This window comes from Yamadazyma tenuis, chromosome 6 (genome assembly GCF_029203305.1).
Source record: "Yamadazyma tenuis chromosome 6, complete sequence".
NCBI classification, from domain to species: Eukaryota; Fungi; Ascomycota; class Pichiomycetes; order Serinales; family Debaryomycetaceae; genus Yamadazyma; species Yamadazyma tenuis.
The window spans coordinates 336291-363067 of NC_089466.1; the positions used below are offsets into that span (position 1 = coordinate 336291).

General features: G+C 41.2%; 11 protein-coding genes and 1 non-coding gene across 12 annotated transcripts; 8 read left to right on the plus strand and 4 right to left on the minus strand. All coding sequences in view use genetic code 12, as the record gives it.

Annotated features, from left to right (window-relative positions):
* Positions 1 to 36: 36 nt before the first annotated feature.
* On the minus strand, positions 37 to 1701 carry SUB8_1 (serine protease; the record flags this gene model as incomplete). The annotated part of the gene is made up of 1 exon (XM_006687068.2): positions 37 to 1701. One exon carries the CDS (start codon positions 1699 to 1701, stop codon positions 37 to 39), a length of 1665 nt encoding a protein of 554 aa, XP_006687131.1.
* A 201-nt stretch (positions 1702 to 1902) lies between these two features.
* PSN45_004386 (uncharacterized protein) lies at positions 1903 to 3658 on the minus strand (the record flags this gene model as incomplete). The annotated part of the gene is made up of 2 exons (XM_066158282.1): positions 1903 to 1923; positions 2009 to 3658. The coding sequence occupies 2 exons, from the start codon at positions 3656 to 3658 to the stop codon at positions 1903 to 1905; spliced, it is 1671 nt and encodes a 556-aa protein (XP_066014379.1).
* A 1394-nt stretch (positions 3659 to 5052) lies between these two features.
* Positions 5053 to 7281, plus strand: PSN45_004387 (uncharacterized protein; the record flags this gene model as incomplete). The annotated part of the gene is made up of 1 exon (XM_006687066.2): positions 5053 to 7281. The coding sequence occupies one exon, from the start codon at positions 5053 to 5055 to the stop codon at positions 7279 to 7281; it is 2229 nt and encodes a 742-aa protein (XP_006687129.1).
* Positions 7282 to 7471: 190 nt separating this feature from the next.
* PSN45_004388 (uncharacterized protein) lies at positions 7472 to 12911 on the plus strand (the record flags this gene model as incomplete). Its single annotated transcript, XM_006687065.2, has 2 exons — positions 7472 to 10580; positions 11233 to 12911. The coding sequence occupies 2 exons, from the start codon at positions 7472 to 7474 to the stop codon at positions 12909 to 12911; spliced, it is 4788 nt and encodes a 1595-aa protein (XP_006687128.2).
* A 557-nt stretch (positions 12912 to 13468) lies between these two features.
* PSN45_004389 (uncharacterized protein) lies at positions 13469 to 14923 on the plus strand (the record flags this gene model as incomplete). Its single annotated transcript, XM_006687063.1, has 1 exon — positions 13469 to 14923. One exon carries the CDS (start codon positions 13469 to 13471, stop codon positions 14921 to 14923), a length of 1455 nt encoding a protein of 484 aa, XP_006687126.1.
* A 243-nt stretch (positions 14924 to 15166) lies between these two features.
* Positions 15167 to 17592, plus strand: YAP1 (DNA-binding transcription factor yap1; the record flags this gene model as incomplete). Its single annotated transcript, XM_066158283.1, has 2 exons — positions 15167 to 16545; positions 16740 to 17592. The coding sequence occupies 2 exons, from the start codon at positions 15167 to 15169 to the stop codon at positions 17590 to 17592; spliced, it is 2232 nt and encodes a 743-aa protein (XP_066014380.1).
* Positions 17593 to 17798: 206 nt separating this feature from the next.
* On the plus strand, positions 17799 to 18227 carry NUO17 (NADH:ubiquinone oxidoreductase, B17.2 subunit; the record flags this gene model as incomplete). The annotated part of the gene is made up of 1 exon (XM_006687061.2): positions 17799 to 18227. The coding sequence occupies one exon, from the start codon at positions 17799 to 17801 to the stop codon at positions 18225 to 18227; it is 429 nt and encodes a 142-aa protein (XP_006687124.1).
* A 245-nt stretch (positions 18228 to 18472) lies between these two features.
* Positions 18473 to 19603, plus strand: DYS1 (Deoxyhypusine synthase; the record flags this gene model as incomplete). Its single annotated transcript, XM_006687368.2, has 1 exon — positions 18473 to 19603. One exon carries the CDS (start codon positions 18473 to 18475, stop codon positions 19601 to 19603), a length of 1131 nt encoding a protein of 376 aa, XP_006687431.1.
* Positions 19604 to 19771: 168 nt separating this feature from the next.
* On the plus strand, positions 19772 to 21301 carry PSN45_004393 (aspartyl aminopeptidase M18 family protein; the record flags this gene model as incomplete). The annotated part of the gene is made up of 1 exon (XM_006687366.2): positions 19772 to 21301. The coding sequence occupies one exon, from the start codon at positions 19772 to 19774 to the stop codon at positions 21299 to 21301; it is 1530 nt and encodes a 509-aa protein (XP_006687429.1).
* Positions 21302 to 21681: 380 nt separating this feature from the next.
* Positions 21682 to 24138, plus strand: PSP2 (polymerase suppressor; the record flags this gene model as incomplete). The annotated part of the gene is made up of 3 exons (XM_066158284.1): positions 21682 to 21685; positions 21830 to 21874; positions 21944 to 24138. The coding sequence occupies 3 exons, from the start codon at positions 21682 to 21684 to the stop codon at positions 24136 to 24138; spliced, it is 2244 nt and encodes a 747-aa protein (XP_066014381.1).
* Positions 24139 to 24277: 139 nt separating this feature from the next.
* On the minus strand, positions 24278 to 25594 carry GPA2 (Guanine nucleotide-binding protein alpha-2 subunit; the record flags this gene model as incomplete). Its single annotated transcript, XM_006687059.2, has 1 exon — positions 24278 to 25594. The coding sequence occupies one exon, from the start codon at positions 25592 to 25594 to the stop codon at positions 24278 to 24280; it is 1317 nt and encodes a 438-aa protein (XP_006687122.1).
* Positions 25595 to 26335: 741 nt separating this feature from the next.
* PSN45_004396 lies at positions 26336 to 26407 on the minus strand. The gene has a single exon. It is a non-coding gene; the product is annotated as a tRNA-Met (tRNA).
* Between the last annotated feature and the right edge of the window lie 370 nt (positions 26408 to 26777).

Consider the following 26777-nt stretch of genomic DNA (forward strand, 5'->3'; position numbering starts at 1 on the left):
TGGAACAAATAGATCAACTCTACGGAAAAAGACTTTCTAAGCCTTGACGCTGCCATATACGTTATTGATCAACTTGTCAATTTCATCAAGAACTGGAGCAGATGACTTACCAACAGATGATAAGAATTCGTCAAATGCATCCTCGATCTTTTCGATCTTGCTTGAAACTTTCGAGTCAAGATTAACTTTAGATTCAACAGTAACAGCTTCTTCAGCCCAGAAATCAGTAATGTTGTGACCTGCACCATTAAATGCCAAAATGTTTGGGGTATCTTCTGGGATATCAGTCAACAAGTCTTGGGAACCGTAGGCAATCAAGTTCTTCTTTAATTGATCTGGGGTAACAGAGTCGCCAGCAGTGAAGAATTCAGAGTCAGCGGAAGGTTGCAAAGAAATAAAGTAAGACAACAATCCACAAATGTGAGGAGAAGCCATAGAGGTACCTGACAAAGTAGCAGTGGCGGTGGTAGATCCAATGTAGGTGGACAAGATGTTCAAACCTGGAGCAAAGATATCAACACACTTTCCGTAATTGGAGAAGTAAGCTCTTGCATCAGAAATGGTAGAAGCACCAACGGTGATGGCATTTTCAGCAGCTGCTGGAGATGTGTTACAAGCATCTTGGTTTTCGTTACCAGCAGCAACGGCAAAGTTCAAACCAAGCTTAACAGCAGCGTTCACAGCCAAATCTAAAGCAGTTGACTTACCACCACCCAAAGACATGTTAGCAGCAGAACCTTTGAACCCCTTTTTACCAGCCTTGGCTTCATCTTGGTGAGATTTAGCAGCAAATTCAACACCCTTGACGACGTCAGACATGGAACCAGAACCGTTGGATCTCAACACCTTCACAGCAACAATCTTAGCTTGCTTAGCAATACCGTAGGCAGCAGAACCAATAGTACCGGCACAGTGAGTACCGTGTCCGTTACCATCAACATCACTGTCACCGTATGGGATAGTAGAACCCCAGACAGCTCTACCGCCAAATTCTTCGTGGTCAACGTTAACACCAGTGTCAATAACGTATGCAGTAACACCTTCTCCGCCTTCGGTATCATAAAGGTATTGGTTGAAAGAGTTCAAACTCAAAGGCTGTCTATGGGAAACTCTAGCCAAACCCCAAGGTGCACCCTTTTGGGTGTCGAATTCATTAGCGTATACCATTGAGTCCTTTTCGACAAACTTAACGGCTGGGTGACGTCTAATTAATTCGATTGTGTCATCCAAAAAGTAACCAGCATAACCATGTAACAAGTTACCGACATTGAAGCTGTCGACAATTCCACCAGCAGTAGTGAAGTCCTTGGTAGCATCAAAGAAGGTGTGTTCCGGGTTTTCTTTAATGGCGGCTAGAGAGTTGACGTGTTGTAAAGCAACCCATTCTTTGTGGAAACCAGCTTCGTCTTCGTTGGTACCATCATTGAAGACAACAATATACTTGTGAGGAATGATGTCTCTCTCCTTGTCAACGAATGTGATAGGAGCAGCATCCTTCAACTCCTTCAATTCGATTTTGAGCTTGTTTAAAACTTCCTTGGAGGTTTCCTTGATGGATTCTGTCACTTGAGCCACAGACTCCTTGAGGGAGTTCGTGTTATCCCCAAACACGTCAATGACATCGTGAGCTTGAGGAATCACAAGAGCTTGGACTCCTAAGGAGGTCAAGATTGATAAGGCGACGGACTTGGTTAATAACATGGGGATTTTTACTTGTGGTCAAAAAGAAGCAACAAGTTAAAAAGGGAGAAGTGGCGATAAGATAAACCTCACAGGGAGAAAAGAGGAAAAGAAATGATGTCCTGCACGCTTCCGAGCCAGCCCAATAGTGCGCGTTTTCATAAGCGCCTTCGCCACTGGTTTCGGATTGCGCATCGGCCAACCAGTCGTGTGGTCGTGCAATCACGCGCTCCGTCTATTAGTCTATATATGATTAAGTGTGGGATTTTAGCCACAGTTGAAGTAATTCATGAGTCGGGGTATGAATTTTACGGATGCCTTGAATCACGACGTTTGGGTCGTAATTGTCTGCAAACGCCCGGAAAAGGTCCATTTTAAGGTTCATTGAATCGGTGACGCAGAACCAGAATTTGTTAGGGTGTACAGGTTTTAGCTTGTTAACAGGTAAAGCTGGAGTAGAAATGTACAGCATTAAGCGTTCGTTGACGTATTTCATAATAAGCTTGAGCAGTTGTGGTTCTATAGTGTTGCGCTTGCACTCGGAGTTAATACAGTTGGTGAATTCGCATCCTTTGTTTAGCTGCAAAACATATCTTCTTTCTATTCTGGATTGCAATTTGACATTCTCAGGATCGTAAAGTTGACTGTAAAGGGGTCCATAGCACAGGCCACAAAGCCCTAGTGAATTGTCCTGCGATGAAGCGTTGATGCAGTTTTCATTGGTGCACTTTCGGAAATTCAACTTGAAGTTCTCTACTTTAGCACTAGTGTCGAGCTGATGCATTTTGAAGTGGGTATGGAAGTCCTTTCTCTTTACTAAGCGGCCACACTCGGAGCACTCATCAGTTTTGTTCCCACACGAGTTTTCGTGATGTGTCAAGTTAGCAAATGTATCAACGTATGTGGACTCTTCTTGTTCTAGAATTAAGTGGCAGAATTTGCATTCATGAAGCTTTTTGGGACAACCAGCCGATTTGTGTTCGATCACAAGATCCACAAACGTCGAGTAGACAGTTACATCATCACACTTACCGCATGTAAACTTCTGGTGATTTAGCTTTTGGTGCTTGAACTGGAACAAGCTAGAGTCTGAAAACTGGTCACAGTCATCACAGTGCCAGTGCGACAGAGGAATGGATCCGAGGAAGACGGTGCTACATCTGGGACATCGGACGTTGTTCTTCAAACAAAAAGCTTCATGAAGTGCAAAGGAAGCTTTTGAAATATCCTTACCACAATTTGCACACTTGAGAGAATCAACTGGAACATCAGCACCTTTCTCTTCAGTCATCACCGGAGAGGAAGTGATCGTTTCCACTGAAAGCTCTATATCTTCTGGGTGCTCCCAGGCTAATGGTACTATATGAATCCACCGTTTTACCTCATTGATATCAAAACCTTGGGAAATATCATGTTTACATGCATCAATATATCGTTGTATCCACGTCAACGGCACTGTTATGTGCTTCGAGCCGCCATTAGTCTGTATCTTAAAGTCATCATTGATGGTTGAAAACTTGAAGTTTTCCAATGTAATCAACTTGTCCACACCCACAATTAAATCACAATTGTAGTAATCATCCAGCTTCAAACATATGTCAATATCAGACACGATACCAAGTATATCAAGACGAAAGACCGTCACTTTCCCAGCATTAAATGGTGTTACCTGTAAAGACTTGATACCAAACTCAATGTCTTCTACAGTATCCGAACTGAGAGAGAGCTGCTGCTGGGCCATTATATCATTCAATGGAACAACATCGAAAGATATATCAGTATCAATCAAAGTAACCGTTTGATCACTGAGATCTTCAACCTCAAACTCGTAGCCGTTGATGACAGCCTTATCGCCCTTGGAAAGCACCGTGTAGAATTGGGTGAGATGTGATTCAAGATAATACTTCCAGTTGTTTACTTCAGGATAAAATTGAAGGGGCTTCAACTTCAAATAAGTGCCCTTTGGGATGTTGTCCATAACGTCTAGACTTATAACTTCTCCCGCAGCTATGCCAAGGCGGTCAATAATGAGGTGTGGAAGTTGAATAGTGTTATCGTTTGCTGTAAACTCTTTCACGCCAATAAAGGTAGATTTGCCTCCCCAGGATACTTTGAAGACTAGTGGATGCGGAAGCCTATCTCCGTACCGCTCGAGGATTATTGAAAGTACTTCAGGTGGAAGTAGGGCCTTGTCTGAATTTGGTGAAAGCAGACCATTATCTACGATGAGATCAAACATGATAAGCTGTTGCCACTATTTCTGACAAATTGATGCGAAACTTCAATTTTGCATTATATCATACAGGGCTAGAAATTTGAAGGTGCGAATTTGAAGAATGCAAAAATCAAAGCTGGCAGCCAATGGACCTTATCAGTGGTATCGAGACACCGAAAAGGCAGAACATCGTTGTCATATGGAAAGAGTGATATGGATCCGTTAGTTCTAATCTTCTCTAGCCAAAATTGTCTATTCTTCCGTACACCCCACCAATTCCCTCAATGATAAACAAACGTTTCTTTCATCTGTGTGTCATAACCTTAAAGTTCACATGAAAGACTACTAGTATCACACGTCTGTCGGTATAATACTTACATGTATAGAGCTTAGAACTTCGCCATAGATGCCTTCTATCATTTGTGCTCTGCTACCGATATCTCATAAGCGGGTTACAACTCTGGAGCAGTGTAATCCAACCTTCCATTGTAAATGCAGAAGAGATGATTTTGTCAATCTTCTCATCCCCTTCAAATACGGGGTCGTTCTAAACGGGACATAACGTCGCATATTAAGTTCTCAAGACAATCTTTTTTCTTCCTCAGAGGTAACTAAAAATTCACTAAAACAAAGAACAAACATCAATCCCAATTGTTGCACACAAGCCCGGTGAAAAGTTCGCCAAATCCTTTCATGTAGCTTATAGGGGAAATAGTACCTCTACATTACCCATTTGGTGCCTTCAAACAGCTTCATGGAGCGTACAGGCAACAATGTCCGGTAATATAGCCGGTCAAGTCGCCAAAAAATTAGGGCGGGCGTTAATCAATTCCACTTGCGTAAATGCATTGGAACAAATTCTGCAGGAAATCAGAGATAGGAGCTGAACTGGACCCTTAATGTAAATTTTGGGAGAACCAAGAGCAGGCTAAAGGAACTCCAAAGTGTTCGATTTCGAACCGATACTAAACAACCTAAATACTAGGAAATGCAACCCTAATCCAAATGTGTGTACGTGCTTTATCTACAATTGCTTGTAGGTGCAAAAAATAAATTAGAACAAAAAATATATTGGCTCCGCGTTAAAAACGTGAGCCTGCACTAGAAGTTATTCTGCCAGGGCTTTATTTTTTTTAGGGGTTTACCTTTAGTAGTCAATGGGAGTCCTTAAAGTCTTACAAGATCTCAATGGATCACGGTACCAAGTATTCCTCGTGGTTGCTACACTAATCATCCTATTGAATGTCAGCTATTTGTACGTGATAGAGGCTCAGCCAGATAAATCTTTTCCATCGATTTCTTCCAATCTTCGGCCACAGACTGACATGACCTCTGAGAAGTACATTAACGTTCTCGACAATCCAGAAGTCAAAGCAAGCAAAACCGATGTAATAAAAAAGGCCATAGCCCAGATTAAAGCAGAAAATGAAGATCGAATCATCAAGGTATTGGAAAAAGAGGTTCGTAGTAAAAATGAAGCCAGTATTTTGACAAAGGTCAAACTCACATTGAAGCGCCAGATGATCCGGAAAATGTTCAGACAAGACGTGATGTCAGGTCGGTTGATGGACGACATGAAACAAAAGTATTTATCTGACAATGAGCATTTGATGAAATCCTTTATCACCAAGGACCTCATACAGGGGTTGAAACAAAAAGAAGAATTTAAAAAGTTTGATGATCCTGCTTTGAAACAGTTGGCAAAGCTACTAGAGGAACAATTAGCTGACAGAGCAAAGAACACAGTATTTTTCCAGTACATTCTTGAAGAGCTCATAGGGGCTCACGACCCCAAAGTAAAAATCGAACTTCACCAGATACTGGAGAATATAATACCTACTTATATCAATAATCCAGATGCAAAAAACCTGATCACATTGAAGGATTTAAGCAGATTAAAATTGAAAGACCAACAGATTGAAAGCTTGCAACAGAGCCACGATCGTCTTGTGAGACTCTTAACCACCTTAGAAGTTCCAAAGGAGCTGGTTTTTTCAGGCGATGGTATAGTGATAAACACTGGAGATATTGGAATTGGATCGGTGTTGGTGTTAGTACTGCAACTTCGTAACACCGGTTCAGTATTACCGATTGAAGTGGTTATGAATACATGGAAATCAGCTGATAAAAAGATCTGTGACGAAATTCTTCCTCAGTTCAACGCAAAGTGTATTTTCATAGATAGGGCTATTCCTAAAATGTCCAAGTCGCTTCCCCAGAAGTTGGAAAAGTTCCAGTATAAAGTGATCGGGTTGTTTATTTCTTCTTTTGAAAGAGCCATTGTTTTGGACTCAGATAATTTACCGATTGACAATGTTGATACTCTTCTCTATTGCCAGGAATTCTTAAAGACGGGTTTTTTGCTTTGGCCCGATATTTGGTTCAAGTCAACCTCTCCAGAGTACTATAATATTGCCAGGTTTGAGGTTGGTGAACCCGTAAGAAGAGATGGTTTATCAAATAATAAGGGCTTTGCTCAATATGTTTCATCCGGGAAGAAGCATCTGAATGTTGCTTTCCATGATTTAGATGGCTTACCGAGTGCAGGAACAGCTGAAACTGGGCAATTGGTTGTAAACAAACGGAAACATATTAGGTCATTGATTTTGACCCTATACTATAACATTTATGGTCCAAACTGCTACTATACTCTTTTTTATCAAGGTGGTGCTGGAATTGGCGACAAGGATACATTTGTACCAGCTCTTCATGTGTTCAATGAACCATATAGTATGGTTGACAAAAGCACTGACCTTTTGGGTTTCAAATCAGGGGTTAATATGGATGGAGAGTTTGTGGATACTACTTTGATTCAGTATGCACCTACTTCTGCCAAATATCATCTCATAGAGTGGAAGAAATGGCTCAAGACCAAGGATCTCGATACCCGACTTAGTCCATTCCAAGACAATGATTATACCAGAAACTTATACAAGCAGTTTATGACCCACTGTAAAAAGCTTATTGAAGTCGAAGAAGAGTTAGATGACAGCTCAATAAAATTGAAGCCTTTGTTTTTGCACATCCATAGACCTAAGATTAACCCATTGGAGAATTATAACAGCTTGGGGATCCGAGACAAAAGGATCTTAGGAAAAAAGGAAGAGTATGTACCCAAGCTTGGGGAAGACTCTGACTGGGAGTTACATTTTCATTCATTATCCAAATGGATAGCATGCGATCTCCTCAAGGATTCTCAAATCTTTGCTACTTTTGAACTAGATCAAGCGGCTGTGTGCGATGGTATTTCCAAGCATGTGGACTATTTGAAGGCCACTTCATGGTTCCACCCGTCCGAATTTGTGGGAGATGTGGTAACCTTAAACAGTCCTCAGGATGATCAGACTTTACCAGCCAAAGTTGAGACAGAAGACGAAGATGTTTAAAAGGAGTAAAATTTGCGGAAAGAAACCAAAAACAAAGGCTCTCAAAAGTTAGATCCTGGAAACCTGGCAAAGTAACATTTTCTTACTTTAACAGAATTTGTATAATAATAGATCAATATTCTCAACAGACATAATTTGCAGCTGTAGAAACGCGATGGTTGAAAAATTGAGAAAAAAACCGTACTCTAGAATGCCAGGGAATCAATCACATTTCGAGGAGCTTGAATCCTTTGACGTCAGTTTTGCTCCGGTGAAGATCACTAAGTGGAGATCGTATCGCACAGGTTTGCAAGTATGCTATATTGATCAGCCTTCTCCCATAGTTCAGGGATATTTTGCGGTTGCAACCGAGATTCCGGATGATTCTGGATGTCCTCATACATTAGAGCATTTGGTATTTATGGGTTCGCAGAAATATCCTTACAAGGGCTACTTAGACACCTTGGGGAATAGGTTCTACTCCTCCACCAACGCTTGGACCAGTGTTGATCAAACTGTGTACAACATCACAACTGCTGGATGGGAAGGATTCAAGACTCTTCTCCCCATTTATTTGGAGCATATTCTCTATCCAACCTTGACGGATGAAGCTTGCTTAACTGAGGTGTACCATGTTGATGGAAAAGGAGAGGAGAAGGGGGTTGTTTTCTGTGAGATGCAGGGATATGAAACTCAACCCACTTTCCAGTTGTTCTTGAAGATGCAACGTACTTTATATGCCAAAGAATCCGGATACTCTTCAGAGACGGGAGGATTGATGAGTGAACTCAGAAATTTGACAAATGAACAAATCAGAGAGTTCCACAAGAGTTTATACCGTCCTGACAATTTGTGTGTGATAATAACTGGGTCAATCGATGAAGAAGAGATGTTGAAGATAATGAGTGACTTTGATTCTGAATTGCCTCTCTTGCCTTCGAAACCAAATAAAAGGCCATTTGTCGACTCAGTTCATGATGAGCGTTTGAAGGAATCGCTTGTAGAAGAGTTTGAGTTCCCAGAGAAAGACGAGTCGATGGGTGAAATTTTAATTAGCTGGATTGGTCCAAAATACGATGATAGCTTGACGTACGAAGCTTTGGAGATGTTGGGATACTACTTCACAGAAAATGCCAATAGTTTGTTTAATAAGAATTTTATTGAAGTTGAAAATCCGTTGGCTAATGAGGTTTACCATAGTTATGATAATTATTGGAACACGGGAATCAATTATGTTTTCAGCGGAGTTCCTTCTAATCGTTTGAAAGAACTTGATGAGAAAGTCAAAAAACTCATAAAAGAGCAAGCCAAACCGGAAAACTTCAAGTTGGACTTCATGAAACAGATCATTAGACAACAGAGATTGAGTTTGATATTCGATTGCGAAAAGAAGCCAACTCACTTTCAGACTTGTGCAGTTCTAGACTTTTTATACAGCCCCGTTAAAAGTGAAAATTTGAAGAAATGGGCCAACTGTACAGATGAGTATGATACATTACTCACATGGAAGGCTGAACAATGGTGCCAGATTATTGAAGAATATTTGGTGAAGAACCATTCTGCTACTCTTTTGGGTAAACCATCTGCTGAATTGAATAAGAGAATCAAATTGGAGAATAAGAAAACCAAAGAAGATAGAATAGCCAAGTACGGAGAAGAGGGATTAAAGCAGTTGGAAGAGAAATTAGACAAGGCAAAGACGAAGAATGACCAGCCAATTCCCGAAGAGTTGTTGGTGAAATTTGGAAAGCCAGATCCATCAAAAATCAACTTCATAGAAACCAAGTCGTATAAGCAGGGTCAAAATGATCTAGTTGCTGGATATGAGACTTCTGGTTCATTTCAAGATAAACTTGATGCTGATAAACTCGAAGAGAATCCACTTTTCTTTCACTTTGAAGACTTTAAGTCCCAATTCATAACCATTCACTTGGTGATGTCCACCAAGGATGTTGACAAGGAGCTATTAAGGTACTTGTCGATAATGGAGGAGATTTTCAACATGGCTATCACCTTACCAGATGGTACGTATATTCCTTACGAAAAGGTCATCAACACATTAAATGATGACTTGATTGAATTTGAATTGGATAATGGTTTTGATGGTCAGTTTTTAGAATTCATTCACATTAAGGTCAAATGTGAATTCACCAAGTACAAAGCTGCAGTTGACTGGATGTACAAGATCATGACCATGAATACCATTGAGAAAGATAGGATCAAGGTTATTGTCGAGAAGATAATCAATGCTTTGCCAGAAAAAAAGAGAAGTGGCGAACTCATGATGTACTCTAAGCAATTTAGGACGTTGTTCACCAATGACTCTACTAGAAGAGCTCAAGACCCTATTTACAATGAGGAATTCTACAAGCAATTACTCGACGATATTGAGAATGATAAATTTGATAAGATCAAGCAAGATTTGTCCGCTTTCAAGAAACAGTTGTTTACCCTCAATAACTTCAAAGTGTTTGTTAATGGAGGATGTGAGCAAATAGTGAACCCCGTTTCATCTTGGCTAGACTTTATTAAAGCGTTTGAGCCCACTAATGAACTCATTCCTATAAAATCGTTGCCCAGATCGCACCAGTTTCGAAGTGAAATTGGATTGAGATGCTCGAAAAATGTATATGCTGTTACCATTGCTGCAATAGAGTCCAGTAATCTTGTAACATTGACCAAGATTCCTGTGGATTACTTGGAAGATGACATCTTCAAGATAGCCTTGGCCAGTGAATACTTGAATGCAGTGGAAGGGCCCTTATGGAGAGGCCTCAGAGGGACTGGACTTTGCTATGGAACTAGCGTTTCTAGGAACATAGAAACAGGATATTTGAATTACTCGATTTACAGTTCCACTGACGTCGAACAAGCCTGGAGCACAAGTAAAAAAATTATTTCCCACTACGGCAACGGAACCAGTAAGTTTGAGAAGCTGAAAGTTGAAGACAGTATTTCTGCCATTATGAACGGTCTTGCAAACGGCCAATCCAACTTGTTTGATGCCTCGATGGTCAAAGTGGCAGACAATGTGTTCAGAAATAGAGGGCCCAACTATAGAGCCAAGTTGGTTGCTAAGTTGAAGACCATTACTGAAGAAGAGTTGGTGAGTGTGATGAATAAGTACTTCAAGAAGTTGTTTGAACCTGAACATTCGATAGTCTTTACCAGTATTCCAAGTTCTAAAGGTGAACAAGTTCAACTGTTTTTCCAAAAAGAAGGGTATGAAGTAGAGATCGAGGAAGTCAGCAATGAAGATTTGGAACTAGAGTCCGAAGAAGAAGAAACAGAGTCCGAAGGTAGTTCAGACGAATCTGACAGTGGGTCAGATTTAGAGTAATTTAGATATGTTTAGATTTATCTTGAAGTCAATGCCTATCTTCGAATTCACATAGCGAAAATAATCGTCCCTGCATCGTGTCACCACACCCGTCCCTGCATCGTATCACCAAACCCTGTTGACAGATCATTGATCGCCTGACAGCCAGTAATCTATCAGCAAGCCACCACTTACATAGCGGAATTTGATGCCCTGGTAGGAATTTGCCAGCTTTATCAAAATCTGGCAATGGGTTCGGAAACCCAGATCCTAGGTGAGGCCCGACCCGGGAAACCAAGTCCATTGTGTATCTAAGAGCGGGGCGATTCTAACAATAAGAAACTGGGTTCCTGACTGGTGGAGCTCCATATTTGCAACATATCAGCCCCAGATCTATAGCACATCAATAGCTGAAAAATCCAAAGTTATAGTTGAGGAAAACACAATTGAGCTCGAATTACACATAGTAGTAGAAAATTACTAAGTACTAGGCCCATTAGACTCTGATAACCAAGAATGCCACCGGTTGCTGTGGCTGCGGATGGGCCTACCTTTTTTTTAGACCCGGTGCAGTCGCGACATCAGCGCGACATCGCTTATCAGGGGAACACTTAAAAGGCCTGCGTATTCTGGTTTGAACTGACAATTGACAGAAAACAAACTCGATCTTAACTTCTCTATGACTATCAAAATAACACCACTGTACAAGGAAATATCTGACAGGAAGGTCAAAGCTAGAGATGCCAAATTCATCAAAGAATGGCTTGCCCCCGAGTCTATACTTCCAGACAGTTCGGTCAAGGACGTTACCAAGTGGATCAAAGAAAGTGGATGTTTGAACGACTTGGAATTGGAAATCACGGAAGCGGACGCTCCTACCATTATTGAAAACATAAAGACAAAGAAATGGAGGGCGGTTCAAGTAGCTGAAGCATTTGGCAAGAGAGCTACTCTTGCTCATCAGTTAACCAACTGTTTGACAGAGATATTCTTTGAAGAAGGATTGCAAACTGCCAAAGAGTTGGACGAATATCAAGATAAGACCGGTAAGACAAAGGGTCCTTTGCATGGATTACCAGTCTCTTTAAAGGATAACATCAATGTTAAAGGACATGCAACCACTATTGGGATGGTCAAATACTGTTTTGAACCTGAGATCATGGACACCGATTCAGTAATTGTTACTTTGTTAAGAAACTTGGGTGCTGTGTTATACGTTAAAACAAATGTTCCAGTGGCCATGATGATGCCAGAAACAACAAACCATATTTGGGGCAACACCACTAACCCCATGAACCGGTTACTTAGTGCTGGTGGTTCATCAGGAGGTGAAGCTGCTTTGTTGAAACTTAAAGGTTCTCCCATAGGCATTGGATCTGACATTGGTGGAAGTATCAGAATTCCTGCTTCTTTCCAGAATCTTTATGCGTTAAGACCTTCTTTTGGTAGATTTCCCACCTATGGAGCAAGATCTGGACTCCCAGGATTGGAGTCAGTAAACTCAGTTAATGGTCCATTGTCCATATCTTTAGAGTCTATGGAAACATACTGTAAAGCCATAATTGGCCAAGAACCTTGGAACCATGATGCCAAGGTGATTCAAATGCCTTGGAGAACCGTTGAATTGCCAGAAAAATTGAACATCGCTGTGGTGGTTGATGATGGATGGGTCCGTCCTGTTCCACCAGTTAGGAGAGGTATGAACATTGTCATTAACAAGTTGAAAGAAGCTGGCCATGAAGTTATTGACTGGGATCCTGAAGATCATCTCCGAGCTTCCCAGATCATTAGTGGATTTTTCTTGAGCGATGGGGGTGTTCACATTAAAGAAGTAACTGAGCCTACTGGTGAACCATTTTTCGAGTATATGAAGGGATATGAAACGGCTACCGAACTACCTGTTTCTGAATTGTGGAAACTTCAAGCTGAAAGGACTACCCTAATGAAGAAGTTTTTAGACAGATGGAATGCCACTGCTTCCCAAACAAGTAATAATAAACCCATTGATGCCATTATAATGCCTGCCACTCCTTTTGCAGGAAGTCCCAACGCCAAATTCAGAGATTATGTGGGATACACCTCGCCTTTCAATATGACTGACTATGCAGTTGGAATTTTGCCAGTTACTCGAGCTGTCAAAGATTTAGACCTAAAGGATCCTGAATCCACCAACCACAGTAAGACTGACACCACCATTTGGGAAGATTACGATCCTGAAGAAGTCCACGGTGGAGCAGTTGCAGTGCAAGTTATCGGTAGAAGATTTGAAGAGGAAAAGGTGATTGAGATGTTGAAGGTGATTTCCAAGTTGCTCGATCACTCGGATATTTAGAGAATAAGTAAATATAGAAAACCATGTTTGCACGCCAATTATACCAATAGTGTCGAACTGAAGTGCAGGGAATCTTAAAACCCATGTGTTATGAGTACTGGTAGTATACTAAAGCACCACTAGATGAAAGCCCTCAGAAAGAGAGTGTTATACCAAAATGTAACCCAAAAACAGTATCTTGCGCCACCCCACCCCCAGATCCCGCAAATAAGAAGGTCGGGGCTCAGCCTCCGACTCCCACACGGTTTCCGGCCATAACTTTGGACTTGTACCCTTCAAGGGTAATTGGTTCGGCAAAGTTGACCGATGAGGCCTGAAATGTCGCACAGTTGCTAACTGTTTTTCAACTGAAAAAAACCGTTCCCAGATAAGCAACGTCTTATCAGATGCTAGGGCCATTGAGTGAAAAGCTCTGCATATTATCACAATAGCTCTGAACTCGGTTCCCGATAAATACATAAATTCCTTTCCATTGTGAGTGGTACCATCAGTGTTCCGTGTATAAATATAAATATATCGGCCACTAATTTTTCACACCGGTTTAATACAAATCTCCAATGCCTTCTATTCTTCATAAAGCCAAAGTTTTATTGTGGGGAGAAACTCCCAAAGATCCCAAAGAGGCCCGTCTCTTATTAAAAATGGATTGGTTCATCCTTTCGTTTGCGTGTTTGCTTTATTGGGTCAATTACTTGGATCGATTGAACTTGAGTAACGCATATGTGTCAGGAATGAAGGAGGAAATTGGATTGGTGGGAAACCAATTCAATGTGATCAATACGATGTTCACGGTTGGGTACGTGGTGGGGTTGATCCCACACAATTTAATATTATTAAGAGTACGTCCTAGTATTTGGTTAAGTGTCTGCGGATTCTGTTGGGGTGTGTTAGTATTGGGAATGTACAAAGTTGAGCACTTTTACCAGCTTTGTGTGATCAGATTCTTCCAAGCATTCTTTGAAAGTTCAACCTTTACCGGAGTTCATCTCATTTTGTCCCAATGGTACAAAGAGGAAGAATTGACCAAACGAACGGCGGTATTCACATCATCGGGGCTTATTGGCAACATCTTTTCATCCACCATGCAAGCCTCCATTCACACCACTTTGAATGGTAGAAATGGGTTACTGGGATGGAGATGGTTGTTCATCATCGATTTTATCATTACGGTTCCAATTGTCACGTATGGATTCTTCTTTTTCCCTGACACCCCAGCCACTGCCAAAGCCATCTACTTCACGGAAGAAGAACTCGAAATTGCCCGGCGTCGGATGCCTCCCGCCAAAACAGATGTGTTCAACTGGTCCATTGTGCGGAGGGTGGTGGGGAGCTGGAAATGGTACTTGTTCTCGCTCTTATTTGTGTTTGCTGGAGAAAATGAAAGTTACTCAACCAACTCGTTGTTTTCGCTCTACCTCACGTATTTCGGATATTCAGTCGATGCCAGAAACCACTACCCAATGGGAATGTATGCCATGGGGGTGTTTTTCACGTTTGGGTTCGCCTTATACGTGGATGGGACCGGGGCCCGTTATCACTGGCATGTGGCGGTAGCTACGGCGGTGATTATGATAATTCTGACCATCATGATGTTAGCCGCACCTGACAAAAGTAGTGTGATGTTCGCGGCCCACTATCTTCTGGGATGCAGTTATGCCGGGCAAGCGTCCTACTTTGCGTGGGCTAACGTGGTCTGTGCCAATGACCTCCAGGAGAGAGCGGTTGTTTTAGCATCGATGAATATGTTCTCCAATGCGGTTAATGCTTGGTGGTCAATTTTGTTCTACAGTGCGGACACGGCGCCGCACTTCACCAAAGGGTGCTACGCGATGATTGCCACCGTGGTGGCCAGTGTAGTGGTGGCGGGGTTAATTCGGGTTTTCCAGCTTCGTGATGAACGCATTGAGCGTCTGCCGGCTGATGATGAAAAGCTGGAGCACCTGATCGGCAAGGATGGGGTGGTGACGCAAGCGCAAGAAGTCGAATCGGGTTCGGTGGAGGAGAGTAAGTAGTGTTAATGTAAAATGTGGGGCACCCACGCCCTCTGTCAGACTGATCTAGAAAAGCGAGTTTCTTTTACCGGCGACCCCTGTGCAGGGGGAGTGCGGAAACCGGCACGTAGCCGTCGCCGTTACTGGTTTGGGTAAGTTCGAAAGAATTAGTAATCACCCTGTTTGCCTCTGTCATTTATAAACGGTTGTACTCCCCGAAAGCAAATATCCGTTTTCCGGTTTTTTATATCAGAATTCTACATAATGGCGGACATAAAGAGACATCATGACGAGCTTGCCAGTGCCAGTCCAGTTGATTATTCGGACTTGGACGGTTCCAAGAAGCATGTGAAACCGGGTAGAAAACCCATAGAAAGTGAGCCCAAATCTAAGAGAACCGCTCAAAATAGAGCTGCTCAAAGAGCTTACAGAGAGCGGAAGGAAAGGAAGATGAAGGACTTGGAAGAGAAGGTTGAGCTTTTGCAAGACGAAAACTTAAAAATGAATACCGAATCGGACTTTTTAAGAGCTCAAATTGACATGTTGAAGAATGAATTGATCAAAGTTAAGGGTGACGACTTTGAGTTAAATTTGCCTCAACGAGTAGGGAAATTAACTAAACCTAGCAATCACAGTAACAGTTCCAACACCTTGAACTCCAAATCATCATCAGACTTTTCCGACTCCAGATCTGTTAGTAGTTCGGTCAACGACTCAAGTCCTAACACTGATGTATCTGAAAATATATTGAGAAGTGAATTCCCATGGTCGAAGAACAACTTGCAATTGAACCAAACTTCTTACGAAGATCGCTCTATTGGTAAACTTGGCTATAATAATGTTCCTGATTTGGTGTCTGGGTCAGTGTCTTCAAATTCCAATTCTCCTTTAAATGATAATATATTGTTTGAAGGAAGTGAAAGGTTTGAGGAACAATCCGATCCATTCTGCAAAAGCTTGAATGAAGTATGTGGCACGAAGGAGTGCCCAGTTCCTAAGTATAAACAAAAGCAACAGCAACAGCAACAACCTACAACTCAAATTGACCGCAAGACCCCACAAGCTTTAACCAACATACCGACAGATATGGGTAAGAAGGATAGCATTTCCTCAAACTCCCCTTTCAGTTTTTTCAATAATGACCAGCTCTTTGCTGATCCTTTCAGTTTTAATTTAACCCCAAAGAATGATGACAATGACCCGTTATCTTTCTTGAATGATAATAATTTTGATGTGAACTTGGCATTTGACGACGGAAAATCCGGCATCGATCACACTTCTCTTGACAGTTTGGTAACAGAGGAATCCTTATATGATCCTTTGAGAAATCAACAGAACAACAATTTTAACTTGAATGAATTTGTTAAAACTTCATTCTCCGACAAATCATCGTCAGGTGGAGGTGCAAGCCAACAAGAAAGTGTTCCAGCATTGGCAGAAGACGATGAGGTTGTACCTGCTCCAGAGAAGACATTCAAGTGTTCTGAAATCTGGGATAGAATTACATCTCATCCTCGGTACACTGAAATTGATATCGATGGTTTGTGCAGTGAATTGAAGACTAAGGCCAGATGTAGTGAAAGAGGTGTGGTTGTTAATGCCAGTGATGTCAACACGTTATTAGAGCAATCAGCTACCAAGAGGTAATTGATACTACATATTTGTACTGTACATATTGGTAATGGGATTTTTTTTAATGATTTAAAGTTTTGTCTAAGTAATTCAATAGCAATCGGCGTTGTATATTTATATTTGGCAGTTCGCGATTAATTTGCGGTAAAGACGAGAGGCAATCTACAGATATGGTGAAAAAACTATTAATTAAGGCCTCGAACAGCTATTCTGATAACTTTCAGATTGTTCCTATCAATACACTTATACCTGTTAGAATTCAGCTGGAAATTGGTGATTTCGAATTGTCTATTAACATCAAAAACTTCGATGGTTCCAAACCTCATGCCGCTAACAGCTTGTACAATTTAGGTGACCAATATTACCTCGATAAAACCCCCATAGATCCAGAAAAATTCCATAAAAATGAAGTAGAAACGTCTCAGATTCCTAACTTGACCTTTGAAGTGAACTTTAGACCTAAATTTCCCGTCAACGGTAAAGAATTTTCTTTTGGAAATGATTTCACAACTCCTATAAAGGACTACGTGCCAACCACGTTACTTTCCGCAGGCTTGAAATTTTTCAATTGGTTTATTAATAGCACCGTCAAGGGTGATGTTTACTGTGACAAACCCTTTTTATACGGGCCAATCTTGAATAGTTGCACCTATATGTCCATTGATGAAGATATGCCATCGAAACAATCGGTTTTGGATACAAGCAGTCAAAAATTCCCAGAGAATTTGAACAGCAACGTCGATAATATCTTAAAGATCCCTGAATTCTCGTTGGAAAGAAAGAAGTTCTTCAACAAATTGGTCAATTGTGAAAACTTTGTATTTGTTGAGTCTTCTATGTATAAGCTTAAGTTTGACACAAATTTCATTAAGATGGCGGACTCAAAATACTCAGTGAGTTTGCCCACTTATAACAACAGCACCTTTGATATCAATGTACTGAAGTATGCCAACGACAAATTGGACAACTTCAATTGGATTATTAAGATCGGTGGATACGAAGGTGTAGGTTACGGGAAGCTCGGGTTGGTAGTAAACTTTTCGTTGGTGGATGAATAATTAAATCTCTACATGTATATATAATTAATTTTATGGCTACGATACTTATAGGGGCCCTGTAGTCTTCAACTCTGACGTAGGATAGTAGACGTTCAAATAGACATAGTTTGCAGTAATTTGGGATGCACACGTCTCAGGATTTTGAAGATGAATAGGTCGCACAGTTTTTCCTCCAATCATTTAGCAAATAATAATAACTAACAAGCATGTCTACCTCCCTTGCTCGTACTATCAAAAACGTCTACAAATCCGGGATCAAGAGAGCCGCCTGGCAAATAGCATTTCTCAATGATACCAAACCTGGTGGAACTCTTGTTGGAACCGACGATCATGGTAACAAGTACTACGAAACTGATGCACCTGAAATCCACTTAAGAACCAGATGGGTTGAATACAATGCCACCTTTCTCAGTATTGACATCTCTGCGGCCGAACCGGGATGGCACTACTGGTTAGGCTACGGTACCAACGTGTCTCCCAACAATTTACCCGAAGATCAAAAAGCCGTAAGAGCTTACCCCATGCCAGAGAAACATAAAATCAATTTGACTGGTACTCGTGGAGCCTACGTTCCTTACAACACTGCCAAACCCAAGCACGAAGCCTGGACGCCGATAGTGAGTGAGAGATCTTGAATTCACAAGCTGAAACACATCCACACACATCATAAGTTGCAAAACATAAAAGAAAAAAATCCATAAAACCTTTTTGGTACCCCTTCAGGTGCCTCTATTAGTTGAAGAAATACATATAAACATAGAAGCATTCTATTTTGTTCGTATTAGTGTAGTTCACCCGGCAGAGATAAGCTATTTGACTAGTGTAAAATTTCCATTAAGTCGCATGGATTTAATTTGAAAAACTTCTCATCGCATCAACTATGAGTCAAGCTGATAAGATTCCTGGATTAGCCAGTGATGCTGTTCTTAAACAGTCTGCACCAGTTCCTGACTCGTTTGTTGAAGTCAAAGGAATTGACTACTCAAAAGACTCTGCCTACAACATGACGGCCATCGACTTGATTGCATCTATGAAGACAATGGGATTTCAAGGTTCTTCCGTAGGAGACGCTTGTGATATCATTAATAAAATGAGATCTTGGAGAGGTAAACATAAAAGTGAGTTGGAAGAACATGATATAAAAGGAGAATTTGATGACGAAGGATACCAGAAATCTACGATTTTCATGGGTTACACCTCCAATTTAATTAGTAGTGGATTGAGAGACACTTTGAGATTTTTGGTCCAGCACAAGATGGTAAGTGCAATTGTTTCCACGGCCGGGGGAATTGAAGAAGATATCATCAAATGTTTAGCGCCTACCTTTATGGGTGAGTTCAGCCTTCCAGGTAAAGGCTTAAGAGATCAAGGTATGAACAGAATCGGAAACTTGCTTGTTCCAAATGACAACTACTGTAAATTTGAAGAATGGATGGTCCCTATTTTGGACAAGATGTTGGAAGAACAACAAGAAGAGTTGGAAAAGAACGGTGCCGATGCCTTTGACAACACGGCTGGGGTTTGGACACCTTCTAAGTTCATTGATCGGTTAGGACAAGAAATTAACGATGAGACTTCTGTTTTATACTGGGCTCACAAAAACCAAATTCCTATCTTTTGTCCAGCTTTGACCGATGGATCGATTGGAGATATGTTGTTTTTCCACACCTTTAAGGCTTCCCCAAGACAACTTCGGTTGGATATTGTAGCGGATATTAGACGTATTAATTCTATGTCAATGGAAGCCAATAATGCTGGAATGATCATACTTGGAGGAGGTTTAATCAAGCACCATATATGTAATGCCTGTCTCATGAGAAATGGTGCTGATTTTGCTGTATTTATCAATACTGGCCAGGAATTTGACGGGTCTGATGCGGGTGCTCGACCTGATGAAGCCATTTCATGGGGGAAAATTAAGGCCGACGCCAAACAAGTCAAAGTATATGCTGATGTCACGGTAGTATTCCCATTGATTGTGGCTGCCACTTTTGCAGCCCAAAAACCATAAATATGTAAGTATCATTCCCAATATAGAAGTGTAATAAGTGCGACTTCCTTATCGAGCCAGCAGCCACACCCCGAGATGGAACGGCCTGGGGAGCTCGCGTATAAAAGCCAGCCAATTCGCATCCGCCATACATTTTTTATCAAGTTCCTTCTATATCGTCTTTCGTTAATGTCTGAGTTCAATGAAATGGTCCGTGCCTTGAAGGCTACTCTCGACCAGTTGGAACAAAAGGAAATTAAATCTCAATCTGATTTTCAATCTCGAGTTACTTCCAACAACGCTGCCTCCACCCCGGTTAAATCCATGGATTTTGCTGCCGTTTCCCAGAAGTACATCGACTTCACGTATGAGAACCCCACCATCTACCATGTGGTGTCTCACTTTTCCGGAAAGTTGGAAGACAATGGGTTCACTTACCTTTCTGAAAAGAAGACATGGTCCGACTTGAAACCAGGTCGTTACTACACGGCCAGAAACGGTTCTTCTTTGATAGCCTTTGTCGTGGGTCCTGACTGGACGGCCAAGAGAGGTGTTGGAGCCATTGGCTCGCATATCGATGCGTTGACCGTTGCTCTCAAACCCAACTCCACTAAACTGAAAGTTGACGGCTACGAATTATTGGGTGTTGCTAATTACGCCGGTACGTTGAGCGACAGCTGGTGGGACCGTGATTTGGGTGTTGGAGGTCGGTTGTTGATCAGAAAAGATGGAAAGCTTGTCACTCAATTAGTTGACTCCTCTCCTAATCCAATTGCCCATATCCCTACATTGGCCCCCCATTTTGGAACTCCAGCAGTTGGTCCTTTTAACAAGGAAACTCAAGCGGTTCCGGTCATTGGATACCTGTCCGAGGATGATGAACCACCGACTGAAGAAGAAAAATCGGCTCCATTATATGGAAAACACTCTTTGAATGTGTTGAGATATGTGGCCAAGCTTGGAGGTGTAAAGGTCAGCGATATTTACCAAACCGATTTGCAATTATATGACGTTCAAAAAGGGTCCTTTGGAGGTTTGAATAAGGAATTCATATACTCACCTCGTATTGATGATAGAATTTGTTCTTATGCTGCTATTGAAGCATTGGTGGATGCTGCAAATGGAGGAGAACTTCCAGATGATGGATTCTCTCTTGTAGGATTGTTTGACCATGAAGAAATCGGGTCTGCTACCAGAACCGGTATCAAGGGTGGTTTAGTTGAGTCCACTGTTGCTCGTGTGTTGGCTTCAGAATACTATGCATCTGCTACCCCAGTTGAAGAAGATATTAGGTTGGCTTATGCTAACACCATCATTCTTTCTGCCGACGTCAGCCATTTGTTGAATCCTAACTTCTCTAGCGTCTACTTGGAGCATCACAAACCACTTCCAAATACTGGTTTGGCATTAGCTTTGGATCCTAATGGTCATATGGCTACCGACTCTACTGGAGTAGCATTGGCTGAAGAATTGGCTCGTATCAATGGAGACAAATTACAGTACTTCCAAATCAGAAATGACTCTAGATCTGGTGGTACCATTGGTCCTTCTATCTCCTTACAAACTGGAGCTCGTACCATTGATTTGGGTATTCCTCAATTATCGATGCACTCTATTAGAGCTGCTACTGGTGCTCGTGATTTAGGATTAGGTATCAAGTTCTTCACCGGGTTCTTCATCAACTGGAGGACTGTCTACGATACTTACCTGGATTTGTAGACTGCTGGAAAACAGCCTTACTTAGAGTATATTAAAATGAACACTGATTAGCATTACGTTTCTCGCCTGTCTGTTTTGCAGCTATTGCTGGAGCCCTCACCAAACTATTTCCATATACTATTTCCGGATTTACTTTGACAACAATTCATGTCTATCTGCGTTGAACACGTTTTATAACCTGAATGTCGCTTCTAGGACCTATTAACCATATCTGTGACAGCTTTAGTTTGCCCAATGTGCTACTTCTGCAACTGGTCAGTTATTGCACGACCTCGCATTTTTTTATCATACAGCGTCAATACTCTGCCAACTGAACACAAGAGCATTGACTTAAGTAACTCACATCGTTCCTTTCATATACAATTGATAGTTACTATACAATGGGTATGTTTTACAGATCAGTATATCACCAAAGTCATCATTGGATTAAGCCAAAAACCGCCATTTTTGTGTGACTATTTTTGTGTGATTTGCGGAGACCTCACCTCCTTTACATTTTGAATACAACTGTTACTAACAATTTGCTAGTGCCTCCCAAGAAAATGTCCTTACAGGAGTTCATCACCGATGAATGTACGTACAAATAAATGATGACACGATGCCATTGCAATGATCGAGATCATTTTACTAACTTTATCCAAGCACTTGGTGGTTCATGGGCTGATGATGATATCGACGTGGCGTCCATATCTGTACCCACTTACCGATACCCAGTGAATACCGGAAGACATATGGATAATGGGTACCGTGGTGGTGGCAGTGGTGGAATGAACCAAGATAATGGTCCCCCATACATTGTAAAGCTATTAAATCTACCATTAGACGTGACCGACGATTTCGTTCAGGATCTATTTAGCAGTCGGTATACCAGCTATAACAAGTTCAAAATTGTGGTAGACCCTTCTTCAAATGTATTGGAGACTTTTGTTGTTAAAAAAGTGGCATTTGCCGAGTTGAATAATAATCTGGATATGTCCAGAGTATTAAAGTGGCAGGATTTATATTACAAGGCTAGTAAGCGGGTGATGATCGAACAAGCCAATTTTTTGGATTTTCAAGATTGCATGCGGTTTAACCAAGAGCACGCATTAGAACTCCAGAGAATCGAAGAAGACCTTGCATCAGGAAAATTGAGGCCGAATGGTGAACATGGTGGTCCTCAAAGGTCCTTTGGAGGTCATAATGAGAGATCAGATGGTTATGACAAAATGAGACATAATAGAAATCATGGTCTGGCTTTCAACAATACTCACACGCCCATGCTAGGCCATTCTCAAACCTCTTCCTTCGGACCTGCTTTGGGTGAACTGTCTCCGACTCTAACCCCACTTCCTTCTCAACCTCACCACCCTAAAGCAAACCCTTTTGGGGCAGCGAAGCCTGTGGATATATTAGCACGCCAGCATGAAATTGAAAAGAAGTTAATCACCATTAACCACACAACCATTCGAACCATTAAACCCGAAGATGACAAATCAATTGTTGCCTCTCCACCAAAAGCATCTCCAAAGGTTTCCAAATCCTCGATATCAACAAGTGCATCTCAGACCAAAGAAGATGAGCCAAGCAAGGAAAGTAAATATCGCCCTGCTCCAATTGCTCAATTACAAACCAATGGGTTGAGCTTGGCTGAACTATTGAGTAGTAAACCCCAAGCAGATCTGGATTTAAGGCACAATTCTCCGAAAGCTCCCATTCTTAAACCCGTGATCTTGAAGAAGAAACAACCGACTACTCCAATTCCAAAAGAAGAACCGGTAGTTGAACCAACTGCAACAGAAAAAGAAGAGTCAAAACCAGTAGAAAAAGAAGAAATAATACCCAAGACTGAACCTCCAACTGACAAGGAAATGATAAATGCAGGACCTAAACCCAAGACTGAAACCAGGAATGAGAAATCTTTGGAGGCAACTGGAAATCACGAGAAGGAGAGACCTACACGTTCTAATTTGCTTGGCGAAGGACGTCACAGCACAAGAGGAAGAGGGTCTAATAATTACCTGAGGTCTCAAGAGGTAAGACCAAGGAGGATGCGTGACTTTCCAACCAGCAGAAGGTATAGCAGGGAGAATGGTGAGAGAAAGCCTTTGGATCCTGAAACAAGGAAAGAATCTCAGCCTTTTATTGCAACCCATAAAGAATATGAGAGTGGTCTTACAAGTGATGATAAAGTGGCTCGTGCTATTGAGCAAAGCTCTCAAGAGAGAATCAAGTTTTTGAGAAATAAAAGTGATGGCAAGTCAAGAGGTGGTCGAAAGGACAAGTATCCAGGACGTCCCAAAGATAAGGCCTTCAAGACTAGGTCTAATAGCATTGAAGGAAAAGATACATCAAACAGTACATCATTAATTGATACAACTGAAGGTGCAAAAGATCCTGCCGTGGATATTAAATCAGAGTCAGTAGATGTCTCTAAACCAGAATCGAAAGAGGAAGCCCCAGGAAGACCATCAAAACCAAATCCAAGAAGAAAGTCTAGAAACTCCCCAAGAAGTTTTTCTAAACCAACTGATTCAAAAGAAACCCCGGAAAGTGAAACCAAAGGTAAAGGAAATGTTGAGCCAAAGTCTGATGAGAAATTAAAATCAGAGGGTGCCGGTAATGTCGATCATGAAAGGGCAGAGAATTTGGAAGGTAACGAATCTGGAGCTGAAGGTCATGAGAATTCATTCCGTGGAAGAGGAGGGAGAGGTGGAAGAGGAGGAAGAGCTAGAGGAAGGGGTAGAGCTAGAGGAAGAGCTAGAGGAAACTTCAACCTTCATTACACAAGAAGGCGCGAGAATGAAGGCGACGGTAAAACTGAACCTCAACAAAAGGCTGAGCCCCATACAGAGTAAAAAAGTTTATAGTTAATGTAAGATAGAAGCCTTAATAACTCGACTGCAATTAATTGTCTTATTACAAAAACCTGAATAAATAAATACTATTATGTGAACTGAAATGATTTTGTGGTTTGTCTTCTTGCTGGATGAGTCTTCACAATAAACCACTGTCTTTCAAAGAATTCTCCAAGATAGTCTCTTTAACGGCTGCAAATACCAACTCGATATTAGAAGTATCCGTTGCTTGGGTGACGTGAGGATAAATGTTAAGACCTGAACGGCTGACTTGAGTAAACCGCCACAAGATATATTTCGCAGCCTTGTTAATGTTATTTCCTCCACTATAATCAGGGAAATAATTTTCCAAAGGTGAATATGGTAATTTTTCAGCAAACACATCAATTTTATTCAAGAACAACACTATTGATGTCCGAGCAAACCATCTGGAGTTCACCACACTATCAAATAATGTTAATGATTCTTCCAATCTATTTTGACTGTTTTCTTCCAATAGTACTTGATCGTATTCAGAAAGGGCCACACAGAATATAATTAATGTTACATTGTCAAAGCAATGGATCCATTTTTTACGTTCCGACCTCTGTCCTCCAACATCATACATATGGATCGGTAAACCAGGACCCATCAGAAACCTGAAATCATAAATACCAGACGTTTTCTTTCTGGTTCTTAATATATCATTTGTAGTAGGAATGTAATTCTTCTTGGTGATACGCATAATATCTGATAAAAAGTAATTGGAAGAATCAATCAAATAGAAATCTGCCAGGTGATACTTGATGAATTCCTTGACTTTAGGGTTGGAATAGGCCTTGTTAATTTTTAATGCAATTTGTTCGTTGAAAGGATCTTTGGAGTTAATATTCACTTCGTAATCGAGTATGTCGTTTAAATCATTATAGGACAACAAAGTGTCATCTTTGTCCTTTTCACTTGCATCTTCGACCTTGCGAATCAATTGTGGTTCCAAGTCGACAATGGCATTGATTATCAGTTTGATACAATCCATGACATTCTTGTACACAAATGGTTTATATTCCAAGAGTTCTTCCTTGCTGTAACCATTCTGATGTAAAATCTTCATTTGCTTAACAATGGTAGACTTTCCACTTTCACCAGAACCCAACAACAACACCTTTACTTCTTTATTCAACTGGTTACCAGCTTGATTGTTATTACCGGTGGGGAGGCCGGAACCGGCCGATTCGCTATTCCCCAACTGGTTCTTTTCGTTATAGCGAGTTGAATCATCATTACTCGAATCGCTAGAATTGTTATGTTCTTTGGTGGCCGGAATGACCACAGGACCCGAAACAGCCTCGGATTGACGAGTTCTTGCGATCGTGGTATTAGTATGACTCTGACCTGACGCCTTTAGATTGGTATTAACCTTTGATTGAGCACCGGAACCGGCTGGTGCATCAGAAGACTTGGAAACACACGCTCCCATATTTCTCTCTTACACAGATGTAAAGGATCTGAGATTATTGAAAAAGGCAAAAACGACCTTAAAAAATCGCTCCCAAAATTAATTTCGTATTATCAAACGGGAGGGTCAAGTGGGTTTTATATTTTCCTTGAAAAATTTTGACCATTATGAATTTCCTCACTGGCCAAAACTCAAAATGCCAGTCGAGCCAGTGGTCTATGTACACGAAAAAAATACCTTATGACTATTTTTTCCCAAAGCATGACCTCTGGCACTTTACGCCAACAAGATAAAGAGGGGGCACACTTTGTACAAACAGAGCTACTATTTATATCCGCTTATTCCTAAATAATATATGTTGTAGTCCCGTGAGCTCCCGCCTTGAGTGATACTCGCGTGCCTCGTCTATGTATGACAGAATAAATGCCTAATGATACAAAAAAGTAGGTATACAGTATTTGGCTTTACAAGCTGAATCATGGCTACGGGTGCTCATATTTGACATATATATGGCATGTTTTTTTATTTTTTAGCCAAAGATCTGATCTTCTATTCGCTTACATTTGTGCTTCCCTTGATTCGTGAATTTTGCAGCAACTGATAGGTGAGCGATATGAAATTTAACAAGTATTTGCGGAATAATGTGTGAACAGCCGATTTCGGGCTCGTAGTCTTGGCGATAGTACCTTGAGAAGGCATTGCAATAAACAACTAATATTAGGTTTTAATACAACCAGCAAGCAAAAAATAATTGAACCAAACTAGCGCCGCCCGGTTTCGATCCGGGGACATCAGGGTTATGAGCCCTGCGCGCTTCCACTGCGCCACGGCGCTCAATCTTAAATTTATTTGGGCTCACTTTGTCACGAAAATAATGTGGAAAAGCAATAAAGAATTAGGTAACACTTATGATAATTTTGTTGTATACATGAGGGTCTAAGAAGCAGTACTTGCTCCATAGCATAAGAAATATTTACCGATCAGTTACCTGTATACTGATGAATGCTATAAATAACTGACATTTGATTTACACTGTTTCACTTGTGAGCGCTTAACTAGTCTCGTTTAGGCAGAAATAGCTAAACCAAGTTTCATTTCAAACTGCAAATCACCCCACTCTCCAAACTTTTAATGCATTTGTCGTATATGACAAAGGGTTTACATTACAGGTAGCTCCTACCGGAAACCCCATTGGGAAGCTAGT